This window comes from Rattus norvegicus, chromosome 7, assembly GCF_021556685.1.
Source record: "Rattus norvegicus strain SHRSP/BbbUtx chromosome 7, alternate assembly SHRSP_T2T, whole genome shotgun sequence".
In the NCBI taxonomy this organism is placed as follows: domain Eukaryota; kingdom Metazoa; phylum Chordata; class Mammalia; order Rodentia; family Muridae; genus Rattus; species Rattus norvegicus.
Window position 1 is genome coordinate 116,812,088 of NC_141540.1, and position 25,880 is coordinate 116,837,967.

General features: G+C 50.8%; 1 protein-coding gene and 1 pseudogene across 7 annotated transcripts; both read right to left on the reverse strand.

The window, feature by feature from the left end:
- Positions 1-1,000: 1,000 nt before the first annotated feature.
- On the reverse strand, positions 1,001-24,492 carry Ly6h (lymphocyte antigen 6 family member H). Of its 7 annotated transcripts, none has more exons than XM_087556511.1 (5): positions 3,350-3,595; positions 3,024-3,092; positions 2,392-2,519; positions 1,835-1,951; positions 1,002-1,599 (listed from the first exon to the last, which is right to left on the reverse strand). In XM_087556511.1, coding segments are annotated over exons 2-5 (483 nt in total). In that variant the 5' UTR covers positions 3,026-3,092; positions 3,350-3,595; the 3' UTR covers positions 1,002-1,363.
- On the reverse strand, positions 12,028-18,641 carry LOC148004855 (large ribosomal subunit protein eL21 pseudogene; annotated as a pseudogene).
- Positions 24,493-25,880: the final 1,388 nt, after the last annotated feature.

The following is a 25,880-nucleotide window of genomic DNA, read 5'->3' on the forward strand; positions in this document are numbered from 1 at the left end:
CACAGTTCCCAGGAATAATGTCAAGGCTAGATCCTACAGGAACTAGTTCTCTTTCTGGGGGGTCCAGGAACCATCGGTGACCATGGGTTTGGGTCAGCCACAGGTGACATGGGGGAAGCACTGGCCAAAATTCAGGCCCCAGAGAATGCCTGGGGTTTTCCTGGAGCATCACGGGGTGAGCATCTGGCAAGCAGCGAAGCAGGGTGGACTCAGGGATGAAACTGAGGACCACCAGCTGGGATGGAAAGACCAGTATAGCTCACCTCCCCATACAAGTCTTCCCCATCTCTCCCACCTTTGCCACTTTGCATGGGAAACAGCATCTTCAGGCCTTAGGACTCCATCCACGCTGAACCCCAACTCATAGTGGGGCAGACGGTGCAGATATCCAGTGAAGGAACAGAGTCCAGGAAATGAGACCTCGACTTCCACCTTAAGCAACCCCAGGACCCTTAGCCACCCATAGAGAGCTGAGCAGGAGCAGCGGTGTCCGCCGTTGGGCCAATGTGCGTCCTAGGAAGGGTGGGAATGTGCATCTGGACCCTGGACACATCACGCTGGCGCTGGGGACACTGGTGAGAATGTTTTGGTGCCTGTGTGTGCAGGCACCTGTGACTGTGAACAGAAGAGCAGACACTGACTGTGTTCTGCGGGGAGGCGCATACCCAGACTGGCCATGTGCATTGGGGAATGCATCGAGGAGCAATCTTACACTGGTGGTGAGCTTGAAAACTTCTCACGACTCCCCCCCCCCCCTCCGCCAGCCCCACATTGTCATCCTGTCCATCTCAACTCTCACCCCACCTTCCTTAACTGTCCCCTCCCAAGCTCCCAGCCCCAAGCAACCCCAATCAGAGCATCTTCAGGTGTCTTACCATACACTCCCACAACCCTGAACCCCTGACCACACCCCTATCTGTCAGATCTCTCAGTGCCTAGATTGGCCATTGCTCTCTACCAAGACCATGCCCCACCTCCAACACCCAGGCTCAGACCCGGGCACAAGACTCAGAAGTGACTTTATTTCTCTGTAGTTAATGCCCCTCAGGCCAGGCTGTTGGGCTGTCCCTGGCTTGACCTCCCTCCCCTCAGGAACCTGGAGAGTCCCAGAGTCCCTCGCCCTCCCCCTCCCCCCCACCCCAGCTTCCTGCCAGGATGTCTGGACTCCTGGAGATATCCAGCGGCCTGGGATATGGACCTGGTGGAGAAACGGAGAAGGTTCACTCACATCTAGGGAGGTTGAGAGCCTCAGACCTTGATGCCAAGCCCTTGCTGTCTCTGCCCCAGCCAGGCTAGGCTGGGAAGGGACAGCAACAGGCTCAGGGGACAAGCTCCAAAGCCCAGCAGGAGGGAGGGAGGGGTCTTAGGGCCCAGCCCAGAGGAGAGCAGGCCCCAGGCTGAGCAGGAGCCCCCCAGCCAGGGCCCAGGGGCTGCGTCCCGCTGCTGATGCCCCGTTGCACAAATCTTTCTCGCAGCAGTCCACGTCGACTTTTAAGATCCCAGAGTTAATGAACCCCATCAGATAGTCTGAGAAAAAGTGGCGCTTAACGAAGTCGCAGGAGGAAGCACACATCTTGTTCACAGAATGATCCTTCCTGCCTGGGGGAAAGAAGGAAAGCACAGGGGCTAAGGTCCACTTCCACCTGAGCTCTGTCCCTTCCCTAGAACCCAGGACCCTCCAGATCAATTTGAGCCTTGGAGCCAGGAAGGAAGAAGCCATTGTTGTCTTGCCTCAAAGTCATGCTCTTGTCCCAGGTAAGAGGAACTCAGAGGACACTTCTGACCTCTCCCCTAGATCTAGCTTTCAGTAGCCCCGCCCCCTCACCAGACTTACTGCTGCTGGGGTCCGTGATCCGCACGCTGGCACAAACGGTATCAGTGGGCTGGCACTGCTTCGGGGCGCAATGGCTGGAATTGGCCAGGGTGCAGTCCTGGCACCACAGGCCATGGGCTAGGCAGGGCACGGAAAGAGGGATGACCAGGGGGAACCCAGTTCTGGACAGCGAGACCCTACACCCCTTCTTCCCCAATCTGCTGCAGTCATCGTGGCAGAACCATGCCCATAGAAGAGTTCCGCTCCCACAAGACTCGATTGAGCCTCCAGGTTGACCCTGACGCTGTACCTACACATCCTGCCTCCCCCACCCCCGTCCTCTTACTCCTGAATACAGCACCCCCAAAGATAGGTAGGTTTCAACACAGGAAAGGTTCACCGACTTAATAGGAAGCTCGGTGGATCTCTGAGATTGAGGGACATCTGCGCAGTACTAGAAGCAAGGTGGAAAGGCACTGGATGCCCTCGGGTGTGTAGAGAGCCCCGGATGGCTGGATCTGACATATAAAAGTGGTGCTCCCCGCGACATGACCCCTCCCCGCAGGCCCCCGACTCACCGGGCGAGGGGCAGAGAAGCAAGGCCAGCAGCGCCAGGCCGAGGCTCTTCATGGCTGCAGGCAGCATGCTCCGATAGGGCCTGAGAGAGGCGCGGGGGCTGCAGGCGGGGGTCCTCTGGGGCGCAGGCCTGGAGGGAAATAGCCTCGGTCAGAGGATCCAACCCCAAGGACCCTTCCTTTTCTGGCCTGAGGATATAACCACCCCCCAGGAATCAAAAGCGCGCGGGGTGTCTGGGGGGGGTGGGAGGTCCAGGAGCTCGCAATGCCCCACCCCCAACCCATCACCGGGAGCATCCACCATCATTGCCTCCCCTCCAGGGAGGAGAGGTCTGCCCTCTCCCGTGAGGTGGCCAGGTCCCCGCAGCCTTCGCCCTGCACCTGCGTGGGGAGGGTGTCGTCTCTCCCCAAGGAGCAGTAGGTGCGTCCGGACAGGAAAAGCGGGAGGAGGGAGCGCACCTTACCTGCCGACGGGGGAGGGGTGCGCGCCGCGTCCCCGTCCTCGTCCCCACCCCTGGGCTGGGGGGCCGGGAACCCCGCGCCGAGTCCCCTCCCCTGGTCCCCGCGCGCGCGCCTCGGCGCTCACCGCGAATCGGGGCGTGGAGTGCGGGCCTCGGGGTGGGGGGCGCACTCACATCCCTGGGGTGTCCGCACTCGGGGCTCAGCGGCGGGCGCGGCGCGGGGAGCGATGCCCTTCGGTCTCCCTGCGGACCGGAACCGGGGCGCAGCTTCGTCTTTCGGGGAACGCAGCCGCAGACGCGGACCCCGCGCGAGGGGCGGGGCGGAGCCGGGGCGGGGGCCGCGCGCGGCGGGGAGACGCGCGGGGCGGGGGGCGCCCAGGGCTGGAGGCCACGCAGCAGGTCGCCCTACCCGGCCTTGGCGCCCTTCGTCCGCGCGCAACTCCCCTTCTAGGTCTCCCGCTCCCGCTGCAGCAGCCCCCCACCCTTGTCCACCTCCCTACCCGGCGTGGGAGGATCCTCCCCCTCTGCTTGGCCGAGGTCCCTTAGCAGATTCTCGGAAGAGCTTTGGCTGCTAAAGGAAGCAAAATGCACAAAGACACAGCGAAAGAGGGAAGTGGAGGGGTAGGGGCCGTGGGGTTCAGACGTCCAGCCTTGGGGCTCCTCCCTCCCCAACCTCCACCTCGCGTCCTGTAGTTTCAGCCAATTCTACTCCTAAGAGTGCCCATGACGACGCCCACCGGCAACTCAGCCCTAGGGACTTTTGTCACCAACCACACCCACACACAGAGATGACAATCCTGGTCCGGGGTATAGGATGATTGGCCAGGTTCACACCTTGCACTCCCGCTCCCGCCTGTCCTTTCGTCCCTCCTGAGCTCTGGGTAAGCCACAGCTACCTTCCCTCTTTTTTCACACAGGAGGAAAGGGGTTTCAGGTTCAGAGCCCCCAGGCCCTGGGAAAAGCAGTGAGCAGACCTTGATTCTGCCCGCTCGCCCCACCCCCACCTCAGAACCTCACACCAGACAAATGACTGTCACTAATACCAGGTCTTTGCTACATGTGACAACATCGGCTGTCAATCTGACCGCACAGTCTCTTCTCCTTGATGTAAAGAGCACATGATAGGTGCACATGATAGTTTCATATCGCCTTGGTATCTCAGTGTTCAGTTACAGGTAAAGAGAACACACACAGAGCCTCCTGCCCATTTTACACCAGTCACCAGGTGATCAAACAGCATGAACACTTGAGTAATTCACAAGTGCTGAGGAAGAGAGGAACTAGACACTTTGAAGAAGGGATCTAGATGAAGAGAGTGCAGAGGGTAAGAATTAGTTCATACACAATTCTCTGCCAAATAAGTCAATGCCGTTGTGGAGCCCAGACCCAGCCTGCCAACAGCAGGGTGAGAGCAGCAGTGCCTGAGCCTAGGAGTCTTGCAGGGCAGAGGCCTGGTGAGGCTTCTAGGCAAGTGTTTTCTGTGGAAACGGAGGGGAGTGGATGGTCCATGAACCCTGTTCATCATGACCGCAGACTAAAAAAGCCAGTGGCCTGCCTAGATTTACCTTCACATTAACAAACCAAAGACTCACACAGGGATAAGTGCCAACAACAAACTTAAACCCTAGAAGTTGATGTGCTTATCAAGACATACAGAAGAAGGAACCCGTAACCCCAAACTGAACCACGAGTTTATCTCAAAGAAACTTCACTTACATGACAAAGGACCAATGGGGGCCTTGAAAGAAACTAAGCCATCACTGAAAAATAATGCGGGTGGGGGTGGGGGCAACAAAGACCCTACATGTCACATCCTTTTATTTATATGAAATGCTCAAAATGTAAGAATCCAACAAAGACAGAAAGATTAGCCAAGTATGAAGGACAGAGGGGGATGACTGACTTGGGACATGACTAATAAGGGAAGTGATAAAAGTTTCATTTTGTAGTAATGAAATGCCCTAAAATTAGATTCTGGTGATGGGTACACTAAAAGTCACTGAAATGTATTCAATAAAGAATGAATTTTACGGTATGTGATGTGTTTTATCCTAATAAAGATGATTTTTTTTAAAAAAAAAACACCTCAGCACGGAGTTAGCCAGCAAATTAGACACAGACAAAGAAGGAATTTATGAGCTGGAAGACAAATCTGAAGAAATCATCCAGAAAGGCTGAGGAGATAGCTCAGTGGTAGGACCCCTGTCCAGAAATGATCAGGGACGTAACACCCAATAAGTTTAGAAGCATAAAGAAATACAAAAGATTGTGTGCAGAGAGCTAAGAAAAATCTAATTGAAATCCCAATGACGGTGTTTAGAGACATTTTATTTAAAAGAAGTCAGAACTGGTGAAAGGTAAGTGTTGGTAGAGATTCTGATGTATAATAAACAAACTAACAAATGACAATTTACCTAAGCACAACACAGCAAAAAATGAAGCCCACCAAAGACAGGAAAATCTAGAAAATGATGAAGATAATTCTACAGAATCTGGAGGCAGAGCAACCAAAACCAAGGAGGGTGAATTAGTATCTTTACGGTGTTTGGGGAAAATAACCTAACTCTTATGCACTGTTTTCTAAAAATTAAGTCTAAAACAAATTTTCGGATAACCGTAAGTCTAGAAAATGACTTAGTGTCAAAAAAACACACAGCCTGACTCAAAATCAACAAAGGATCAAACTAAATGTGTCTCCAAAAAAAGGCATGCAGGTAGTTACCGGTTTGCAGAAGAATACTAAATATCACTGGTTACCAAGGAAATGCTACTTCAGACCATAATGAAATGTAATGTGACAGCAATTAGGATGATGATTCCAAAAAAAGATGGAGTACCACAATGCTAGCCAGGACGTTAAGGAAGGGAATGTGTGCATGATCTCATTTGAGGAGCAGAGAAAAAATGAAATAATCAAGCCCAGGAGCTGGGCTCCAAGAGACAAAATTTCCCTTAGACAGGAGGGTAAGTTATTAAGATCTGTTACACAGCCCAGGGCCATGGTTAATACAATGTATTTTTTTAATTACTAAGATAAAGTATTTTAAATGTCTTCATTGAAAACCTAAGAGGTTGAAAAGCTGATTGACTTCATTTAATTATTCTACAATGTGTTGTGTATCTAAAGGCTCCCTTGTACCCCTAAGACACACACAACTGTAATTAATCAACTGAACTGTTTCTTTTGGTTTTGTTTTCTTATGACAGGGTCATGCTGGGTAGCCCAAGCTGACCACTAACTCACCACCCTTCTGCCTCAGCCTCTGTAGTGCTGAGGATCCAGTGTTTACCACTCCGCTTGCTATGTTTGGTTATAAAGATTACCACCCAAGTGCCAGTGGCCATTGGGGTCTTTCCGGAAACTTTAGGAGTTAGGGATGGAGAAATGAGGACCGGTGACAGATCCTGTGGAGTTGCCCCTGTCCCTTCCTGTCCCTGTGCTTCCTGCCTGTCAAGAAGCTAGAACAACCTCTACCAAACGCTCCTTCCCTGATGTTCTACCCAAAGCCTGGTGCCAAGCAACATGGACAGACACCTCAGAGACAGTGAACCATAGTCTATCTTCCCTTCTTTAAGCTGTTTATGGAGATATTTTATGTCAGAGCAACAAGAAAGCTAGTATACTGACTCAAAGTTTTTGATTGCTTATTCTGTATTTGTTTGGAGGGGACTTTGGGTGTTGTTTTTAAAGATAGGGTCTCATGTAACTCAGTCTGGCCTTGAACTTGCAATATAGCCCAGACTGGCCTTAAATTTCTGATCTCCCTCTCTGCCCTCCAAATGCTAAGATTATAAGCAGGCCACACCACAGCTAGAATGCTGTCTTACAGCTTGAATAAATACATGTTTTCAGATAAGATTCAGAGAGTTTTAGCACTAGCCACTCTTCCGTAGATAAACGTTTAAAGAATATGCTTTAAGAAGGGAGAGGAGGATGAAGGGAGGCCAATATACAAAAGTGAACAGAGAACTGGCTTACAAGAAGGGAAATCTAAGTCATCCTGTGCCAATAAAGGCACCTGCAAGTGGCTTCTAGACAGCTGGAGCCCTGGACAGCAGCACATGCCAATCAGGAGGGTGCTCTAGGGTAAGGGATCCAAGACCCTGCATTGGTAAGAAGCAGCTAAGTGAGTGATAAACTTTAGACTCCTTTAGATGCTCAGGATGCAGAGGAAGGTTTCCAGGGCAACCACTAGCAGCTCTCAATGAAGGGACCACATGTGGGGCAGGCAACATGTGCAAAGACTGGAAGTGGAAAGATACCAAGGATTCAGGGCAGAAAGGAAGGCAGGGTGGGGTGGGCTGGGGTGGGGTAGGGTGGGGTGGGGTGGGGTGGGCAGACAGAGAGCCTAGGACTCAATCTACAGGGAGGTGAGATAGGGACAGACCAAATATCAGAACCCTTGTGGTTTGGGGGTCACAGCGTAGGGCATGGGGGTCACAGTGTAAGGCATGGACTGTGTACCACCTTAGCTATGAGAAAATCCCTGTAGGAGAGTGTGTAACTAATGTTATGTGACATTTGGCTGGCCCATGGTACTCAGATGGTAGGCCAAACATCATTCTGGATGTGTCTGTGAGGGTGTTTGTGGATAAGATTAACATTTAGCCAGCAAAAAAGAGAAAGAGCATTTTCTTTCTCTTTTTTTCCCATTATTCCTAGGGTCTCGCTATGTAGCCCAGGTTAGTCTCAAGTCTATGTAGCCCAGATGAGTGCCACTGGACTCAGCCAGATTAACATTTATTACACTTTATTTATTTATTATTGGTGGGGGGGGTATTGTGGTCTTCTCTTCTCCCTGGGGTTGCTGGCCACCAGCCCACGTGAACAAAGGGAACATAGTCTAAGATCAGGGTTCCGACAGCCCACAAGTGTGACAGAAATGACTACCAAGATCAGTTTCAGAGAGGCAGCTCAACTGTAATTGGGATTAATCAAGGGCTATATAGTATTGGAGGAAAGAGATAGCTCTTTCTAGGCAGGTGGATTTCTAGGCAGGTGAGTAGTATCATTGGCTACAGCTTAGGGTACTAGATAATGCCTCATCTGCATGGAGAGGCATTCCAGAAATTCCAGGGGCTGGCTGGACAGGTTCTTATCAGGAGAAAGGAAGCTGAGCCCAAAATCTTACCGAGGCTACATAACTTTCCACAGGTAGAAGGTGGGGGATTTCAGACTCCCCAGACAAGGCCAGAGAGGGAGAAGCCCTCCTGGTAAAGGGAGTCCTTCATTTTGTGCTGAGCTCAAGAGAAACACAATGGGAGATTGTTTCCTTAATTAGCAGGGTTTCTCCACAGGGTACCATGACTGTGGTATGTTGTGTGACATTATGACAGGAGAGATATAAATATCTACTTGCCCCAGACAGAGAGCCCACAAAAGACCAAAGTAAGGACCACCAAAGTCTGACTTGCCGAACAAATGGGTTTTACTCATTTTAGGGTTACTTAGAGAAATATGGACACCCCTTACAGTATAGAAATGGCTCAAGGACAGCTATTTCACCAAAAGCCCATCCTAACATAGGCTATGAACTCAAGAAAGCTGGAAACCAAGAACACACTGCAAAGCCTGCAGGCACATCCACAGGTTGCAGAGTGTCTCTTCCAGGCAGCTCAGTGGGTTTCTGTCTCTTCAGGTGGCTTGGTTGGTGGGTCTCAGTAGTCCTCGCTGCTTATATCCACTTGCTATATAAGGGTTCTAGTGAGTTTTGGTTGGTTTCAGGGACTTCCTGAAGCCTTTGTGTAACCAGACTTTGACTACTTTTTGGGTTCCTTTCTGTATCACCCTTCTCTACCCCTGTTCCACCCTTCCAACCCCTAACACTAGGTAGGCGTGAAAGAAAGCTAGAGGAGAAAGTAGAATCGATATCATCAGACTACTTTCTGCTGAATAGATGTATCAAGTTCCTTGTGGCAAGTTTGATCTTTGCCATTAGGATATCTCTTCTTCTTCTTCTTCTTCTTCTTCTTCTTCTTCTTCTTCTTCTTCTTCTTCTTCTTCTTCTTCTTCTTCTTCTTCTTCCTCTTCCTCTTCCTCTTCCTCTTCTTCTTCTCCTCCTCCTCCTTCTCCTCCTCCTCCTTCTTCTCCTCCTCCTCTTCCTTTTCCTTCTCCTCCTCCTCCTCTTTTTCCTCCTCTTCCTCCTCTTCTTCCTCCTCTTCCTCCTCTTCCTTTTTCTCCTCCTCCTTCTCTCTTTGTGCACTTGACAAACTGCAACAAACTACAACAGCAGCAACCAGCAACCAGCAACCAGCAACCAGCAACCAGCAACCAGCAACCAGCAACCAGCAACCAGCAGCATTAGCAGAAAGCGTAGCAGCAGCTACAGTCCCTCTCTGGGTTCTAGCTTCCAAGAGTCTCCAGAATTCCAAACATCATATACTTGCAGAAACTATCTACAGTTGGCCAACTCACACCCTTACTGGAGCATGAGGCAAATCATAGTCAGCTGCTGTGGACAATCTAAAGCAGCTCCATACCCCACACCAGGGATTAAAACAAAAGCATATTCCTACAACCTCTTTCTCCCTCTCCCTGTTTCCTTCTTGCTCTCTCAACTGTGTGTGTGTGTGTGTGTGTGTGTGTGTGTGTGTGTGTGTGTGTGTGTGTGTGAAGAAACCAAAATCCTCTCTACACCTTTGTGTTGGTTATTTCCTGAACTTGAAGAGCTTCCCTACAGGAAAGACTATTTAACCTCCCTTTACAATATCCTAAGTTCTGTGTCTTAACCAGCTTTCCTCTATGGTAGAGGTTTATCTAGGAGAAAATTGCTACACAACAGGGCAGAGGTCATAAGATAACTTATAGGAGTCAGTTCTCTCCTTCCATCATGTGGGTCCTAGAGTTCAACTTTAGCCTTAGCAGCAAGAACCTTTACTCACTGGCCCATCTCACTAGCCCACAGACTAACATTTAAATGGTTACGTCTTGACTAAGTACAGTGTGGGTGGGACACATCTAATCATCTAAAGGTCTAAATAGAAGGGAAGCCTGAGGCTGCCTGAGCAAGAGGGAATCCTGCCAGTCTGGGCTCTGGGCATGGTTTCCTGTGGGCTCTTAACTATTGGCCCACCTGCAGGGGTTAGAGCTGTCAGTCCCACAATCAAGTGAACCCCTTCCTTAAAATAACTCTGCGTATTTGTACACCCATTTGCTCTCTGGAGACTCCTGTGTAGTGCAGGACACTAGTGATGGAGACTCACCAGAGTTCTCTGTGGTCTGTTCTGGTCTTCCCTGGTCACAAAAGGCAATGGGCAGGGGTGGGGTTGCTGAGGATGAGATATGGTAGCCCTCAGCAGGTGTGGTCTCACCCTCACCACCTTCCACCATCCGATTCTCATGCTAAGCCAGCACGAGGCTTCCCTGTGGCAGCCATAGAAGACTGGTGTCATGTCTATGAGGACTCCTGTGCTGGGGAAGAAGACAGACTGGGGTAGTTAAGCCAACAGGGAGGTGGCTCTTTGCTGTGGTGTGCATGGCAGAAAAGAGCACCTGGGAGGCGGATAAGAGTGTGGGCAGGATCTCCCTAATGCGAAAGACATGGAAGACATGGGGAGGAGCAGGGGCTCAGGCTGTATAGTGCAGAAAACCACAGGGGCCATAGGATGGGCTGAGGCAGGGCAGCATCCAGTCATGGCCATCCTTAACCAGACGTGGCTCCTCTATCTCTTATTTTATGCTACCCCTCATGAGGCAGAGGGAGAGGACTGTTAAAAGACTGGCTTCTCCCTCCTTTATCAGTTGACCCTGGACTTCCACACAGGCAATGGTGTGGCTGAGAGGGGTCCGTGGTGGTATGGGGACTTTCCTCACCACAGCCAGGCCACTCCCAGGATGGAAGCCTCTGTCAAGTTTCTGTTCAGTACCTGTGAGCCCAAGGTGAGTTGGGCCCCCAAATCTTAATCTCTAGGGGAGTGGTGAAGTGGGCTTGCACGTTAACCTCCCCAGACACCACCCGCAGACATTCTCAACCTGTGATCTCCCTCAGCCCTCTCTCAGCCCAAGCAAAATGAATTTGCTTTATTAAAATATAGAGACAAAGACAGCACCTTCAAGAGTGAGTCACAAAGACTGTGGCTTTGGCCCTAATCCTGATGTAGTCGCCTGCCACATCAGTGAGTTTGGGAGTGGACCTTGCCTGGCCAAGCCTTCAGATGGGTCAGAAGCCCTAGCCTGATTTGAGATCACAGTCCAGAGCCCCCTACAAAGCACCTGGATTCCTGCCTCAGGCACCAGAGAAAGCAAATTTGCTGTTTTAAGCCCCTACATTTGAAGGCAATCTGCCTGCCACACCGGAAAACACAGGTGGGTAAGGGCTAGCTTATGCAAGAGCTGAGGTGGGGGCAGCGCACAGGAGGAGGCTAGGATGGAGAAAGAATCATGCTTAAGGAGGGGAAGGCTGGCCCCTTGGGAGCACGGAAAATGGAGAGCGGGAGACCTGCTCTCCCCAGGCTGGACTTGGTTGCCAGGGAGACGAGATTCCCAACCTGGTTTCCAGGCTACTCTGACTTCCTCCTGATGCTTGCGGACTGTTGGTTTTCCCTACCAGGATTTTTGCAGGCAAGAACAATGGTAGCCATGATTAGCAGAAGAAAGGACTTTTAAAAATGAAATGCCAAGATGTGACCCAGCCCCCCTCTAGCCTGGGCAGCCCACCCCCTCAGGGAGTGGCTTTGACTGACCTAGCTTGGCTCATACTGCTGTTTCTAGGGCCATAGGGGTGGCAAGGACAGTGAGTGGGTCTTGACCCTGCCTGGGACACTCTGTGAAAGACCATGCAAAGGACTGTGTGTTCATGGCCCAGGGTTTGTTTTTACCTATTTATTTTTGCTATGTGTCTGCAGTTGTCTGTGAATATGTTCATGCTGGGATGCATGTGTGTGTGTACATGTTTGTGGAGGTCAGCAGTCAACCTGGGTATAGCTAATCAGAAACTGTCCATCTTGAGCTGGGCATGGAAGATAATCTCAGCACTCAGGAGGCAGAGGCAGGCAGATCTCTGTGAGGTCCAGGCCAGCTGAATCTGCATAGTGAGTTCCAAGCCAGCCAAAGCGGGGGCAACTGAGTGAGAGACAGACAGACAGACAGACAGACAGACAGACAGAGAGAGGGAGGGAGAGAGAGAGGAGAGAGACAGACAGACAGACAGAGGAGAGAGAGGAGAGAGAGAGAGAGAGAGAGAGAGAGAGAGAGAGAGAAAGAGAGAGAACTGATTTTTTTTTATCACTTTGCAATCCTGGTCCTTTATTTCCTTTTTGTACATTATAACGTGAATCCAAATGGAATGGGCTCCAGCAGCTCAGGCTCTCTTCTGTTAGTCCCCACAGTGGCTTCTCTGTGCTCAGGCTGGTGCTCCAGCGGAACCCAGGTGCCCTTCTCTTTGGCTTCCTCTTTCTTCTGATCATTCTCCTTCACCCGCTTCAGGAAGCTGTCTCTGCTCTTCGAGTGCTTGATGTGCTCAATCCGCACATTGATCCTCTTGGCTAGAATCTTGCCCTTAACTTGCTTGTTTACAATGATGCCTGAGGCATGCTGGGTGACATTGTAGACTCTTCCGGTTTTGCCGTGGTAACATGTATGGGGCGTTCCTTTTTGGACAGTGCCCATTCCCTTGATGTCTACAACATCACCCTTCTTGTAGATTTGCATGTGTGTGGCCAAAGGACCAACTCCATGTTTCCTAAAGGCCTAGAGAACATAGACCGAGTGTCTCTCCTCTCTCCTTTTGTGATCATCATTTTGGCGACTTACTAGAAGATGGCTGCCATGGCTGAAAAGCAAGGGCACTAATTTTTAAGACAAAGTCTCCCTCTCTGGAGTTCACCAAATAGGTTGGTAGCCAGTTGGCCTCAGGGATCCTTGTCTCTGCTTCCCCTGTGCTGGAATTGCAAGTGTGCCCACAGAGGTTAGAAGAGGACGTCAGATTCCCTGAGACTGGAGCTATAGATGATTGTGAGGCACCATGTGGGTGCTGAGAATCAAACCCTAGTTCCCTTCAAAATTAACAAGTGCTCTCGACAGTTCAGTTATCTCAACGAACTTCAGACCCCCGGACCTCTCTTTTATACAAAGAACTGGTAAATTGGAGTTGCCGCTCAGCACTCGTGTCAGAACCAGGGACAGCGCCAGGGTTGGTCTGTAGGTCAATAGACCTTCAGAGAGCCACATTCCGAGGCCACTGTCTTTTTCTATTTTATTGTTTCTCTGAAGTTCTACCAACTTGACACACAGCTGGGGGAGGGATAATTTTGTTTGCTTCGTATTTTTGCTACTGTTGTTTTGAGATGTGTGTGTGTGTGTGTGTGTGTGTGTGTGTGTGTGTGTGTGTGTACGTGTATACCCGTGTGCACATGCAAGCTGAAACAAGGTCTTGTGTGATAAGACAAGGTCTCTTGTAGCTCAGGCTAACTCAGAACTCCAGATTCCCTTGTCATCGCCTCCCAAGAACTCAGATTGTGACACGCATCACTCTGCCCAGCTCAAGGGTTTTTTTAGCCTACCATGTTTAGGGTGTGTGTAAAAATGTCCATATAATTACAAAGCCGGAAGTCCAGGGCAAGGTGCATCGGCAGGACCACAGCCCATGTCTCCTCCCCTACTGCTCCGTCCTTGTCTCCTCTTCTAGGGTCCCCCTCCCCTGGGATACGTGTCCTGTCTTTTTTATGCCAGCATGAGGATCAGTGGCTTGTGTTGGCATTCTCTTCCTTGCACCAAGTGTAGCTACCAGCAGCACACTGGCATTTCTATGTGCCAGCACCTCCTGAGGAAAAACATATATGCTCTTTTCTTGGGCCATGTGAACCTGGGGGAGGGGTCGTGGACCAGTGCATCCAGACAGCCATGGAGCAGTGGCCCATGGGAAGTTCCCTACCTTAGCTGGTGTGTGCATGTGCAACCTTTAGAGTGGGTGCCTGAAGCGGACAGGAAGGTGTTCCATCAGCAGGTATCTGTGCCACTGACAGGACTCTCTCCCTCATAGGCTGTGAGTCACTCAAAGTGCATTTGCTGATCGCCCAGAGCTGTCAGGAGGAGATGTCCATATGGTACAAGTTAGTGATGTTTCCTGAATGGGAAGATACTGAGTTTTATGGAGTTAGGAGACACATGCATGGTGCTTTCTAGTAACTGTCCATTCATGATGATGATGATGATGACGACGATGATGATGATGATTATTATTATTATTATCATTACTATTATTATCATCACCATTATTAGAAACTTGTTTTCTGTCTGTCCTTCCACACCTCAAGGCAAAAGACCCCTTTGTGCTGCAAGTGTGGGTTTTTTGCAAGGGAGGTGGGAAGTGCTGTCAGGAAGGCTCCACCCCCTTGGTGGCTTTGTGCTTTTGCTGATACTCTAGAACAGGTGGTCTGCTCCTTTGCTGTGAGCAAGGCTGGCTGGCTCGCTGCCAGAGGCTGCCCTGGGGCTCACAAGTTCCTGTGTCTCCTCTTGCTCATTTCTCCCCCGCTCCTCGGGAGCCTGGGGGTGGAAGCCTGGGCGGCCTTGGCCGAGAGCTACCTACACTTTCTTCCCAGGCTGCCTCATCCCGTCACTCCTGCCCCTTCCTTGGGACTTTACACTTATGTTTGTGGGCCCCTCCAGCCTTTCCAGCCAGTCCCACACATCTGAGTGCTTGGTACTGCCGTAAAAGACCAGGAACTCAGTGTCAGGAAAACACTATCAGAAACACAGATAGACATGCTATGTCACAGACCCTTTGGCTGCCACCCCTGCAGTCTCTCCCTCTGCAGAGTGGATAAGCTAGTGTGAGTGACCTTACAGCTCTCAGGGTTCGCCTCCTCCCCACTCCTCAGAATCAAGACAGCCTTGAGTGATAGCTTACTCTTCTATCATTGCCTTCCCAGCTTCAGCACACAGGCTGGGTCATGTGGGATGGAGCACCCTTCCCCTGGAAATCCATAAAAGGAAGAAACCCCCTTTTGTTTCTTGGATCTGAAGGAAGCTGAGGGAACTGGAGGATTTGTCTGCCCCTTCAGGGCTTGTCATGCCGCCTAATATTTAACACTAACTCTCCTCACATACTGGGAACGGAAGGGAGCTAGGGCTCTTTGTTGGAAAGTCCTGCTGTTGAGGTCGAAGTCTGACATTACCAGAAAGCCCATGAGCTCGATTCAAAATAGCAGACTTCCTTTGTCAGCTTCCCCTTCTTACCCTGGAGGATTGCAGACCCACACTTTATACCTGCTGAATGACACGTAGCCCAGGTTAGATTACAGATTCAGCTTCCTTTCTCCCCATAAGAAGAACCTGAAACGCTAACTCCTGAGATTCCTGGAATGCCTCCTCATGCTACTGAGATATCTCAGAACCTTAGTCTTTAGTCAATGACCTTTGCCCCCTTCCCCAAAACTATATAAGCCTTGATTCACCCCAAGTAAAGTTGATCTGTCTCTCAAAAGTGTCCTGGTGTGTCACTGTTACTAATCATACTCACAGACCTCCTGAAGCACTGCTCATCGACTCTGCTCCCTTTGTCTCTCTGGGCTGGTGACCAATGACCTCAGGGGAGAAGGGAAACCCACAGCTCTTCCCTTCAGGACCACTGTCATGCTCTTTTTGTCTTTCCTTCCGGAGCTCCTTCTTGGGCCTATGGGCTCATTGCCCTCCTTCAGGCTGTGGTGATCTTTATTGAACTCCTCAGAATGGAGTTCATCTTCACTTCCTTTCTATGAACCTTATCTGACCGTGTCTGTGTCAGAATGCAGTGACTAACAACAAACGCCTAAGTTATATCGGTATTTTTAGTCATTTATTTGTTTGTTCATTTATTGTGCGTGTGCTTTTGTGCCCAGGCCTGCATGGGTGTGCGCATACACGCTCAGAGAGAGAGAGAGAGCACAAGTGCATATCTGCATACATGTGTCTGCATGAGTTTATGTGTACACATGTGGCTGGCTGCAGGAGCCCTCATAGGCCAGAAGTGGACATCAGATCCCCTGGAACTAAAGTTACACAGGATTGTGACCTGACTGATATGGGTGCTGGGAACCAGGTCTTAGGCTGAGTCATGCTTTGTGGACTCCAACTTACCAAGTAGGCCTGATTCCCCTTGGTAGCCGGTTGACGCACTAACGCAGGTTCTTTTGGTCCGGTTGTAATTGCTAATAATTGTCAGGCCACACGTTCCACTTCACGCAATGTATATACCTCCGTACGTGTGTGAATGACAGTTACACAACGGCCATCGAGGATTAATGAGGCTGTAAAAGAGTTCGGTGCGTTCTAAAGAGGCCCAACACGAAGCTAGCAGAGGTGGGCAGAGAGTGGGTGAAGACTAGATGCGAAGGGGAGATGCTCTGTAGGAATTGGATAACAAACCGTGCTGGAGGCCCCAAAGCCAAGCTTTAGGGTCAGAGTTGGTCTCTCATGGAAAAGCACAGACTAATTAAAAAAAAAACCCACTGCTTACACCATATGGAGTAGCTCAGGACAAGGCTCAGCCTGGACTCCACACTCGGGGTCCAAGAGAAATTACCTAGACATAATGCCACCAGGGGAGATGCCATCCTGGGCATCAAGATGCCTCCAATAAGAAGGTGGGGGATGCTGAACAGACAGGGATGCTCTAGGAGAGCCCTAGCAGGCGTTGAAGGGTCTATGCAAGCTTTCATGTAGCTATACCAAGGGCTGGCAGTACCTTATCCTCCACTGGCCACACACTCTGAGACCCTGTGTCTCCTTATGCTGGGGCTTGACATAGGCTGGCCGGTAGAGGAGGGCATCAAGTGGTCCCCAGGGAATAGTAGGTGTTCCTACTGAGCTGACGCCCAAGCAGACCAAAGCCTAAAGTACTTCCGAGCAGCACCTGTGGGCTGTCCCTTGAGGGTCTAGACTCAGAGAGCAAAGCTTAGGCCACCTTCAAGCCTTAGGGAGCTCCCAACAGTTTCCCAAACAATGGGACCAGATCAACATACTGAAGGAAAACACCCTTCTGCCCTCAACCCCAGCCTGCACCATGTCCCCCTTATCTCTTTGTGTCTGTAAAATGGCAGCCATTTTTATGCCAGAGCAAGCCCTGTTCCCTGCACCAGGGGAGGAAGAAACTGCCTAGGCCTCAACTCTCCAGCACAGTCAGACCCCAAGGCTGAGGGTCCCTGTCTTGGAGCCACAGATTGAGGGCAGGGCTCCCTTCCCTAGGCTCCAAGGAAGAGGAAGACGTCGGGGCCTAGATCGGGGAGTGACATGTGAGGGAGACACACTTGCCTGTGCTGGAAGTGCCAAGTGTATCCATCCCCAGCTACCTCCTGCAGGTTCCCTTTCTCTACTCAGGCAGCTGTACCAGCTCCACCATCACGACATCCAGCTCGACTGCAGCCCTTCCCCAGGCAGAGGATCTAGTACCTGGAATCTGAGGAGACAAGTAGGCAGAACCACTTGTCATCCCTAGAATTTGGGCTCATGTTCAGTGCATCCTCGGAACTTGAAAAGCCTCCTGATGCCTCACACCACCCTAGCCTTCCAGAGATGAACAAGAACCCTGGGGATTTCCTGAGGTTAAGTTTGCCACCTAGCACAAAAGGAACTGATTGAAATCTGGGCATAATTACTGAGCAATAACCCTATCTAATGAATAGCAAACTCTGTGACCTTCCTGGTGACCTATGGAGCCCCTGCACTGGCAGAGAGCGGGTTCTGTCTGGGATCATCACCAGGTACCTTTCTGACCTCAGCTGGGGATCCAGTGGGTTCCTGATTCTATTGACCTCCTGAAATATGAGGATCTCTCAAGAAGGGTCCTCTGGAATCTTTGGAAAGTATGTGCCCCTCCCCCCAGAACACACACAAAGATGCATCTCTATCCTTGGCAGCCCCCCAAAAAACCAAAAACCTCTGTTCCAGATGGACCCAACATGACCAGACGTGGAGCAGAGAAATGGGAAGATGCCAGGTCTCTGGTGTCCAGATGATCAACATGCCAAGTCTCTTCCAAGTCCTGAGCTCCTAGGTCTCCAACCAGGGGATCTGCCTATAACAAGAAAGCAGCCTCCGGCTCTCCACACACACAGCCGCCTCCCACTCTGTTAAATTCTGCAGCTGTCTTCATCTCTGTCTTTCCTCCTGCTTTGGATGGCATCGCTCTTTAATTTCCCAAACGCACAGCTAATGAATGTCAGCCTTCTTTTCTAATATGATCTGAAAAGCAAGCAAAGCCCCAGAGGGGCCCAAGAGAAGAGGAAACTCACAGAGCTGCTTGTCTGCAGCTTAGTGTAGGTCTACGCCCGACACTGGACAAAGGCTGACATCTATCAAGACTGGGCAATTCTCTGAACAATGGGAAGCTCCATGCCTGTACTCCTGGCCCAACCAGGTAGACAACACTCAGGAGAGTGGCCACATTGTGAAGACTCCTGTTGGTCTTTAACTTGCCTTGTTAATTAGCGTCCTTGTCTGTCTGATACCATTAGTCTGGGCTGCCATTGCTAACATGTCCACCTTATAGGTATTGCTGGTGTTGGTATTCTGCTTCACTATGGAGCTAACCCTGACACACAGCTACCAAAATGTAGCTACACTCGTTCTTGATTACACATAGCTAAGCCCTTTCAGGGATGGTCTCCTTCCTGAACTAGGTGGCAACATTTTAGAAGGCAACCTTACTCAGTGTGTTACAATCAGCTGCATTAGAATCCAGGGGTGCCTCGCAATTACTCCTCAAGGTAAGGAGCTTCTGTAGACCCAGCAACACTGGCCAGAGCCCCCTGCTTCCTGTTTTGTCAGCTTTAGTTGTCTATCTCACAGTCAGCTACAAGCTTCTCCATTCCCGACATCGCCATTTTAACTCTAACATTGCATTTCCTAACCTTTGTTCTTACTGTGAGTGTTGAACGGAGGCAGTCACAGAATTGTATTCTGAAAGCCATATCCTGAAGTCCTGATTCCCCGAGGCTCAGTGCAGCTGTGTTTGGAGACAGAACTTTAAAGACGTGGTTTAGATCTCAATCCAATAAGAAGAGATCAGAACGGATGGACAGACACACAGCCAGACACACTCAGGGGATGTGGTGAGAACATAGGAAAAAGATCACATCTACACACAAGGAGAGAGGAAGCAACCTGGCTAACACCTTTATTTTAGACTCCCTACTCTGGAATTCAGAATAAATCACCAGTCACTTCAGCTGCCCAATCCTTGGCACACACAACAATGACCCAGAAGAGTAATATGTTGTGGGTGGTACCCAAAACAGACTCATCACAGGTGCCAGGGGAGAAGGGGCCCCATGACCCATAGTTGCAGCCTCCCTTGTGCCAGGAGTGTCAATACACCTGTGCTGCAGACTTGAAGGCGGCGGCCATGACAGAGAGCAGGGTGGCAGCATACTTCGTCTGAGGATCCAGGAGCAGCGAGCGCCTGAGTCTGTAAGGATCATTCCTGGCTGCCCATCATCCTGCCTTCCCTGGAGAAACCACAGCTGCTTGCTAGCCTTCCTGTAAACTCGGTTTCTGCTCTGGTGAGCTGAGGACCATCCCTGCTGTGGGTAGCTAGGAGCCCTGGCAGACAGACAAGGCACCATGACGGGGAAGGAAGGGATGCCAGCCAGGCTGGTGATTTGGGCTGACTGAGCTGACAACAGACAAAGCACAGCCAGCAGAGACGGAGGAGCCCGTGACAGCCCACATTTCACATGGAACTAAAAATGAATCATACAAAAAGGTTTTTGGATCACCTGGCAAAAAGTGACCCAGAAGGCACGGTCTTGGGGGTTAGAGCAAGGCACTAAAGGAACAGAAGAAGGATGCTCAGGCACTTTCCCCAACCTACCTAAAGGATCTAGGTTTTGCTTTATGGCTATGGCTAGGCACAAGAGTCCTGGCTAAGTCCACCTGCAAGGGCATAGGTCTGTAGCAAGTCGTTTCATCCTCAGGGAATGTTAGCAAACAGACCAGGTCCCAGCAGGCCAGCAGGTGGCAGGGCAGTTTTCTGAGTGCTCTTTCTCTGAGTGAGTCTGTCTCTGTGCCCAGAAGATTCTCCTCCCAGAGATATTAATGGTCAGAAGCATCCAAGAATAACCCTGACCTTCCCTGCCGCTAGGTGCCTCCAACTAACTGTGGACGTATTCAAGCTGGAAGTCAAGTTACCCAGGAAAGATTCACAGATGCAGTCTTACATTAGTAAAACTCCAGCGAGTGCATGGAAACAGGAAAGGCTCCATCTGAGGTTGCACAGCATGTGCTTGCTGCTTTGGAGTCTCTCTGCAGAGCCCCTGTGTTCAAAAGGCCAGCTCCAGCTGCTGGCCAGACAGTAAAGATCTGCTCCATCGATAGAAACCTAAAGCTGACAGTGGGCACAAGCAGCTGAGAGCCCGAAAGGTTCAACTGATAAGGAACCGCTAAAATAGAGAACACCTGACCAAGGTCTACAGTTAGGGGCAAGGCCCAGCCATGTCCCCTCCAGCAGACCAATACATGGATTTGGCAGGAAGGACACAAGAAATAAACAAAACACACAAGTCTCTGGATCGTCTTGAAAGTCACCAGAACCACACCACCACCACCACCCCAAGTATATAAGACAGAAACAGCTGCTGGGAAAAGGAGAGTCTCCTACCAGCCGAGCTGGCTGCTGGTCAGGCTAAGAGCTCAAAGGTTACAGCTTCAAGACTGGAGAGATGGCTCAGCGGTTAAGAGCACTGACTGCTCTTCCAGAGGTCCTGAGTTCAATTCCCAGCAACCACATAGTGGCTCATAACCCTCTGTAATGGGATCCAGTGCCCTCTTCTGGTGTGTCTGAAGGCAGCCACAGTGTACTCATTTACATAAAATTAAAATTAAAAAAAAGCGTTCGTGAGTGGGTCTTGGTGAGACTTACCTGTCTCTGAGTTACTTATGGTCCCGTGAGTAAACCCCCTAAACTCACTGTTTCACTCAGGTACATTGGGTGGAATCATTTCTGTGGCCCGTCAGGAGTGCTCTAGCTAAGGTGATATTTATTCATATCTTTTCAAGAAAAAAAAATGGGCAAGCCTGGCCGTGCTTGCTGTTAGCAGCCTTGCTTGGAGCCTGTTGCCATCTGTCAGAGAAGTCAAGCAGTGTGGACAAAAAGGTGCCTACATCTCTCATGGAGTTTGGGACAGAGTCCAGGCTCTCACTGCCTGACTCTATGCTTTCTGATTGGCCACGGCATCCGTGTGTAGGTGAAATGGATGGGGATGGGGGTAGGGGTGACAGAGTGGTGGCCTAATTCTGCTCTCTAGCTCCTTTAGCTACGTGCCATGCTCTTGGGATTAATAAATACTTCACACTTTCCAGGACCCCTCACAAGTACTTTGGTCCTCCAGGTTAAGGGTAGATGGGACATGACCCCAACCAGTTTGCATTCCCAAGGTCTCGACAGTCAGCACCATGGCCAGAGGCACAAGCGCTAGGCTACTTCCCTCCAAGCTCAAGGTGAGTGGGGTGTGGTGTATACCTTTAATTTAATCACAGCACTCAGGAGGAAGAGGCAGGTGGGCCTCTATGAGTTCAAGGCCAGCCTGGTCTACAAGGTGAGTTCCAAGAAAGTCAGGCCTATGTAGAGACCCTGCCTCAAAAAAAAAACAATAAAAAACAAACAAACAAAAAACAAACAAAAAGAAACAGGAAAGAGAGGGAGGAGAGGGAGAGAGGGAAGGAGGAAAGGGAGGGGAAGGGAGGAGAGGGAGAGAGGGAAGGAGGAAAGGGAGGGGAGGGAAAGAGAGAAGGAGGGAGGGGAAGAGGGAGGAGGAGAGGGAGGGGAAAAGGGAAGGGGAGAAGGAAGGGGAGAGGGGGGAGGGACAGAGGGAGGGAAGGGGAGAGGGGGAGAGGGAGGGAAGGAGGGAAGGAGGGAAGCACAGTGACTGTCAGAAGTTAGTGATGATTTCAACTTGAACTCTGGACCGGCAGCTAGGCATCTGGAAACTGAGTTCTCTGCAGCAGGAAGGAGCAGTCACATCAGCCCGCTCCTGTCAGCTCTGCATCCCACTGTAGACTGAAGGCCCTTGACAGATTCCTGAGGCCCTGCTCAACTGATCCACTGGAAGGTTCTGAGAGTGCTGCAGATGCCAAGCACCAGCCTCACTCTCCCAAGCAGCATGGAAGGAAACCCAGCATCTAGGAGCCACCACCTCAGGGGCACCAGTGCTCCCGTTTGTAATCTCTCCAGTGTCCAAACCTCGTCCTTCTTATTGTACAGGACTGCTATGGGCCTGTGCTGGCTAGTCTACGTCAGACTGACACACAGACTGGAGTTATCTGAAAGGAAGAAGCCTCAATTGATGCCCCCATAAGATCCGGTTGTAGGCAAACCTGGAAGGCATTTTCTTAATTAGTGACTAATGAGAGAGGGCCCAGTCCATTGTGGGTATCTCCACCCCTTGGATAGTGGGTTCTTTCAAAAAAAAAAAAAAAAAGGCTGAGCAAGGCAAGGGAAGCAAGCCAGTAAGCAGCACTCCCTCCATGGCTTCTGCATCAGCTCTGGTCTCCAGGATCCTGCCCTCTTTGAGTTCCTGTCCTGACTTCCTTCAGTGATGAACAATGCTGTGGAAATGTAAGTTGAATAAACTCTTTTCCTCCTGTTTGCTTTATGGTCATGATTTCATTGCAGCAATAGAAACCCTATCTAAGACAGGTTCTGTGGTGGTTTGTATCCGACTGGCTCAGGGAGTGGCAAAATTAGGAGATGTGAGCTTGTCGGACTAGGTGTGGCTTTGTTGAAGGAAAGGTGTCATGGCTGAGCTTTGAGACCCTCCTCTTAGCCACATGGGAGCCAATCTTCTCCTGTCTGCCTTTGGAACAAGATATAGAACTCTCAGCTCCTCCAGCACCATCACGCCTGCCTGGATGCTGCCATGCTTCCTGCCATGATGATAACAGACTGAACTTCAGAACCTGTAAACCAGTCCCAATTAAATGGTGTCCTTATAAGAGTTGCCTTGGTCATGGTGTCTCCTTACAGCAATGGAAGCACTCAGACGGCCCAACCCTTCCATAATGTAACATTGCCCTCAAATACCACCTCTAAAGTTTATTCTGTGGGCGAGAGTGAGATCAGGAGGCACAGCACTTGCTGGAGACACAGTCCCCTCAGTAATTACCACTGAATTGGCCCCTGGATTGGGCATCTTGTTGAACCTGTTCTCCAACTGTGAAGTTGAATCAAACTGAATGTGGCTTTAAGATGTCCCCAAGACCCAAGTCCTTGAGTTGCATTGACTCAGAGACCAACTGAAGCCAAACTCAAGAGCAGGCTTTTCTAAACTGGCAGGCAGCTGGGCTTCAGTACCTCTCACCAGGGACACCACCCCAGGCCTTACTAGTCAAGTCCAGGGCCCACTCCCATTGTAAGGACCACCCAGTTCTAAATCATTGTGTGTGCCTGTAGCTATTAAATTTAACCTGCCCAAAGGTTTTCCTTTTAGAGCTAGGTACATCCTGTTGCAAGGAATAATCATTCTTACAAAACAATTCACTTAAAGATCATGGCTTGCAGCAGCATACAAAACCCACCAGGCCAGACACTGAGGCCGCTACCAGACAGGGATGGGCCCTGGCCAAGATAACTTGCTGTTGTGCAGAGAAGAATCCAGCATGGTCTAGTTAGACACCTAGTACACGAGGAAGGACAGGAAGCTATCAGTGACTGCTACTTCTCTGGGGGAGATGGGAGCAAAAGCTGGGGCCCACCTCATAGCCCACGCCCCAAGGTCATCTTCAGACAGCCTGTCTTCTTGTTTCTCCTCCTAAGATGTACGTTAGGGATTTGGAACCTCAGTATACAGCAGTCAGGGTCTGAAAGGTAGACCCCTGGGTTCTTAGAGCTTCAGCTGAAGCTGAGGCAGTGGCAGGGGGAGTGGCGTATGCAGAAGCACGGGGATCTCTGTCCCAGCTGGGGACATCATGAACCAAGTTGCCTATCTCTGCCTCATTCTGGGCCCTAGTCTGGGGGCCCTGCATGCTGTCCTGACAACCCACTGAGGCCTTTTGGAAGCTCAAGGTGGCAAGATGAGGTACAGACACACCCCTGCTGCTGACCCACTCAGTTCTCTGTGGGATGGCTTCCATGATCTCGGGAGTCATCCAGCGTTGTCCTAGTCTCCAGCTTGAGGTCTGAGCAGGACCTCCTCCCTCCCTTCTCACAGTGGATCCCAAAGGAGGGACAGGGATAATCCACCAAGGTCTCTCCCTAGCTCAGCAGAACCTGCCCTCCTCAAGGTGATCAGAGTTGCCAACAGTAGAGGGCTTGGGTAGGAGGTGCTGGACCCCAATAGGAGCCCCTAACTCCTTCTAGTGGGAATGTGGCCCAAAGCACCTTACCTGAGATTTCATAATGACATCCAGCAGGGTCCATGTGAGATGTCCCACAGCTCTGCCTCCTGCCTACTGCAAGATGCAGACTCTGCCAAGGGGCCCTGTGTGCCTGCCGCTGGCTGCTTCAGCTGTTTCCATGTCTGTTGTCCCAATCCCCAATTGGGAGGACCAAAGCCTCCCACAAGTAAGATACCCCCACCACAGATCTACGTCCCAGCTCAGGGCTCTATCCCCCTTCACAGATAATTTCATCTTCCTGGGCCTGTGGGAAAGGCCACACCTTTGCAGGCCTCCACTGTCCCATCCTTGGAGGACAGGTATATACCTGGGAGGGAAATGCAGACCTTGGACCGTGAGAGAAGACATCGGACGGCCCAGGAATGTGGTGCCTCCTGTGAGGTCACAGAACAAAACTTCAGCTTTCCTTTGAAGCAGGAAGCAGGCTCACTATCCACTTCCGACTTTTCCCATTGGGGATGTGAAGAACGTCTTTGTCCTCCCCTTCCATTGTAGAATACCCGGTGTGATTATTTTTAAAATCTGGGGAGGGAGAAGGCTGCTTGACGCCATAAATGACAGTGTGACCTTTGCCTCTATATTTTCTGGGGGTGGGAATGTGTGCCGGGCGTCCACACAATGGTGGAGGACATTAGATCTGGGCCTTGACTGGTCTTCTCAGAGAAAGGACTGAGCTCTCTGCCAGCAGATGCATGGCAGAGCCTCCAGCTCGTGGGAGCCACGTGGAGGCTAGAAGACCAAGGACACATGGTAAGGCTTAAGCAGCCTCTGCCGCCCCCGACAGGGCCCAAGGAAAGGAGAGTTTCCAGATTGATATGTGTGGCTGAGGGGGGATGGTCTTTGGATATGGGGCAGCTGGGAGTAAGTGATCAATAAAGGGGCTTCTGAGGCCGTGGTGGGTTTCCCTAATGGACTCATAAGAAAGAAGAGGTGAGCCCGGACCCACCTACCATGACTGCCTCTAAGGAGTCACACCTACCCACCTAATCCCAGGGGGAAGAGGGTGTGTATTCTGCTTCAAGAAGGGAACTCAGACAGAACAGGAGGAGGGAGGGTCAGCAGCACAGAGTGGAGAGAACACAGCAGGTGATTAACATGGAAGCTACAGAATTATACTCTGGGGTATAATCTGCCCCAAAGGCCTAATCTCCAGACACCAGACACAAACCCCAAATTCTGCCTCTATGAACTGTTGCAGCTCCAATGTCCCTGTCTCCCAAATGTCCCCCTGGTTCTCTCAGTAGTACCCTTGGGGGACAGCACAACTCTCAATATGACACTCTTGTGTCCCTGGAGGTCAAGATGGGACCATATAAACCGAGATAGTAGCCTGCAGCCCTCAGTACTGCCCCTGCCTACCCAACCTCACCAATCACCTCATTAGCCGCCTCTCTAGAGGGGACATGAGTAGCCAAGAATTCCCTATCCACAGCCAGCACTGAGGTCTGAGCCTAAGACTGCTGCTTCTAAAAAGACCAAAGTGGGGAAGGGCCCAGAGTCCAGCAGCATCCTTGGAGCCCAAGGAGTCAGCTGTAAAAGCAAGGCCAGAACCCACAAGCAGAAAGGTCTGTGGGCCGGAAGCCAGGTGACTGACTGTTCAGAGAGGAAGTCGCAGCTAGAAGGGAGACACAACCCAGGAGCAAAGGCCCAGGACCCAGGTTCTAAGATGGCTTGGGCGTCTCAGAGCCACTAGACTGAAATCTTGGGCTCTCGGCAGACATGTT